The following is a 1,289-nucleotide window of genomic DNA, read 5'->3' on the forward strand; positions in this document are numbered from 1 at the left end:
TATGAAGGGAACTCAACGAACCGTGAACTGAAAACCGGCGCTAAAAAACGTAGAGTTTATCATGCAAGGTTAACGTTTCCTCCTCGACTTACCTGATATTAAGATGAACATTTTAGGCGAAGGCAACATGGCGTGCAGTTAGGAGGCTGTAAAAGAAAGAAATAGAATTTTAGTTACAGTTCTTTATTGTGGTAAAAACACAGAGTGATTTTCCAACATGTAAATCACGAAGTACGAACTGACTTACAGCTAAGTCATGGTACTGTAAAGAGCTAGGATCCAAATGGATGAAAACTCCTTTTCCAAAGAACATTTCAACTCATTTATAGTATCAGATTTCAATATCTTTGTAATCCACGATCATTATGTTACATAATATTAATGCCCCTCAACAACACCGAGACTCAAGATAACAAAAACAAATGAAAAAAAAACAATAAACATATTCGAAATTAGATTATCTGATACTTTTCAGTATGAGAAATTACACGTACGGAGAATTTTCAGACTCGTATAAACGCAGTAATATATGTGGGATTAATTTCTGCGTATTATGATACAAACGAAGATCCTGGACTATTTCACCAAAGAAAACGTGACTGACAGCTCTTCCTTTATCAGGGTAACTATGTTGTTCTTCATGTTATCTAAATTTAATACAGTATGTTTTATATTTCTCGGTTTACAAGCTATCAATAAATGTGCGTATCTATGGATATGAATAGAAAATAGGCAGATGGTTAGACTGACTAATGTATTACAAATTAAGACTTCATCGCGATATACATAGGGACAGATTCGGTAGAAAGAGCGAAAGTGAATTAGCGTACTCGAAACTAAATTATTTAATTCAGTTCGGCTACGGCAGCAGTTAAGATACGTTTCATCGAACAAGTTATCACACCGAATAACAGAAAATGAGTCAGATGACGTCACAGAAGGCATGAATCAGCAGTGAAAGTCTGGTGTGAATTCTTTCTGATCATGTGGACGCGCGTTTTGAGATACAATCGCATAAATATAGAAGTGATTACATACATACGGTTGTACAAATATATTTTCTATATCGTGGTTGGATAGCTGCCATTTTTGCCCCTTATCGTGTATGCATATGAATTTGGGTGTGCGTGCGTATACAGTCATCCTCAAACCAAATTTTCTCGCAGGAAAAAAATGGTCCTTTAAAAAATTAAATGGTCAAAGAAATTCACGGCTTCTTAAATGCTAGCATTAGATAAACCAAACCGCTAACCTAAATTTTATCCATTGCAGTAAGTGCCCTCCACTAT

At 35.5% G+C, this 1,289-nt stretch overlaps 1 protein-coding gene across 1 annotated transcript in view; it reads right to left on the reverse strand.

Annotated features, from left to right (window-relative positions):
- Window positions 1-148, reverse strand: part of LOC119591706 (pollen-specific leucine-rich repeat extensin-like protein 1) — a 10,898-nt gene extending 10,750 nt beyond the window's left edge. The window contains exon 1 of the mRNA XM_037940453.1: window positions 93-148. Within this exon, the coding sequence (XP_037796381.1) occupies window positions 93-129 (37 nt within the window). The 5' untranslated portion in view covers window positions 130-148. The remainder of the gene's footprint in view (window positions 1-92) is intronic.
- Between the last annotated feature and the right edge of the window lie 1,141 nt (window positions 149-1,289).

Source organism: Penaeus monodon, chromosome 29, assembly GCF_015228065.2.
Source record: "Penaeus monodon isolate SGIC_2016 chromosome 29, NSTDA_Pmon_1, whole genome shotgun sequence".
Lineage (NCBI taxonomy): Eukaryota > Metazoa > Arthropoda > Malacostraca > Decapoda > Penaeidae > Penaeus > Penaeus monodon.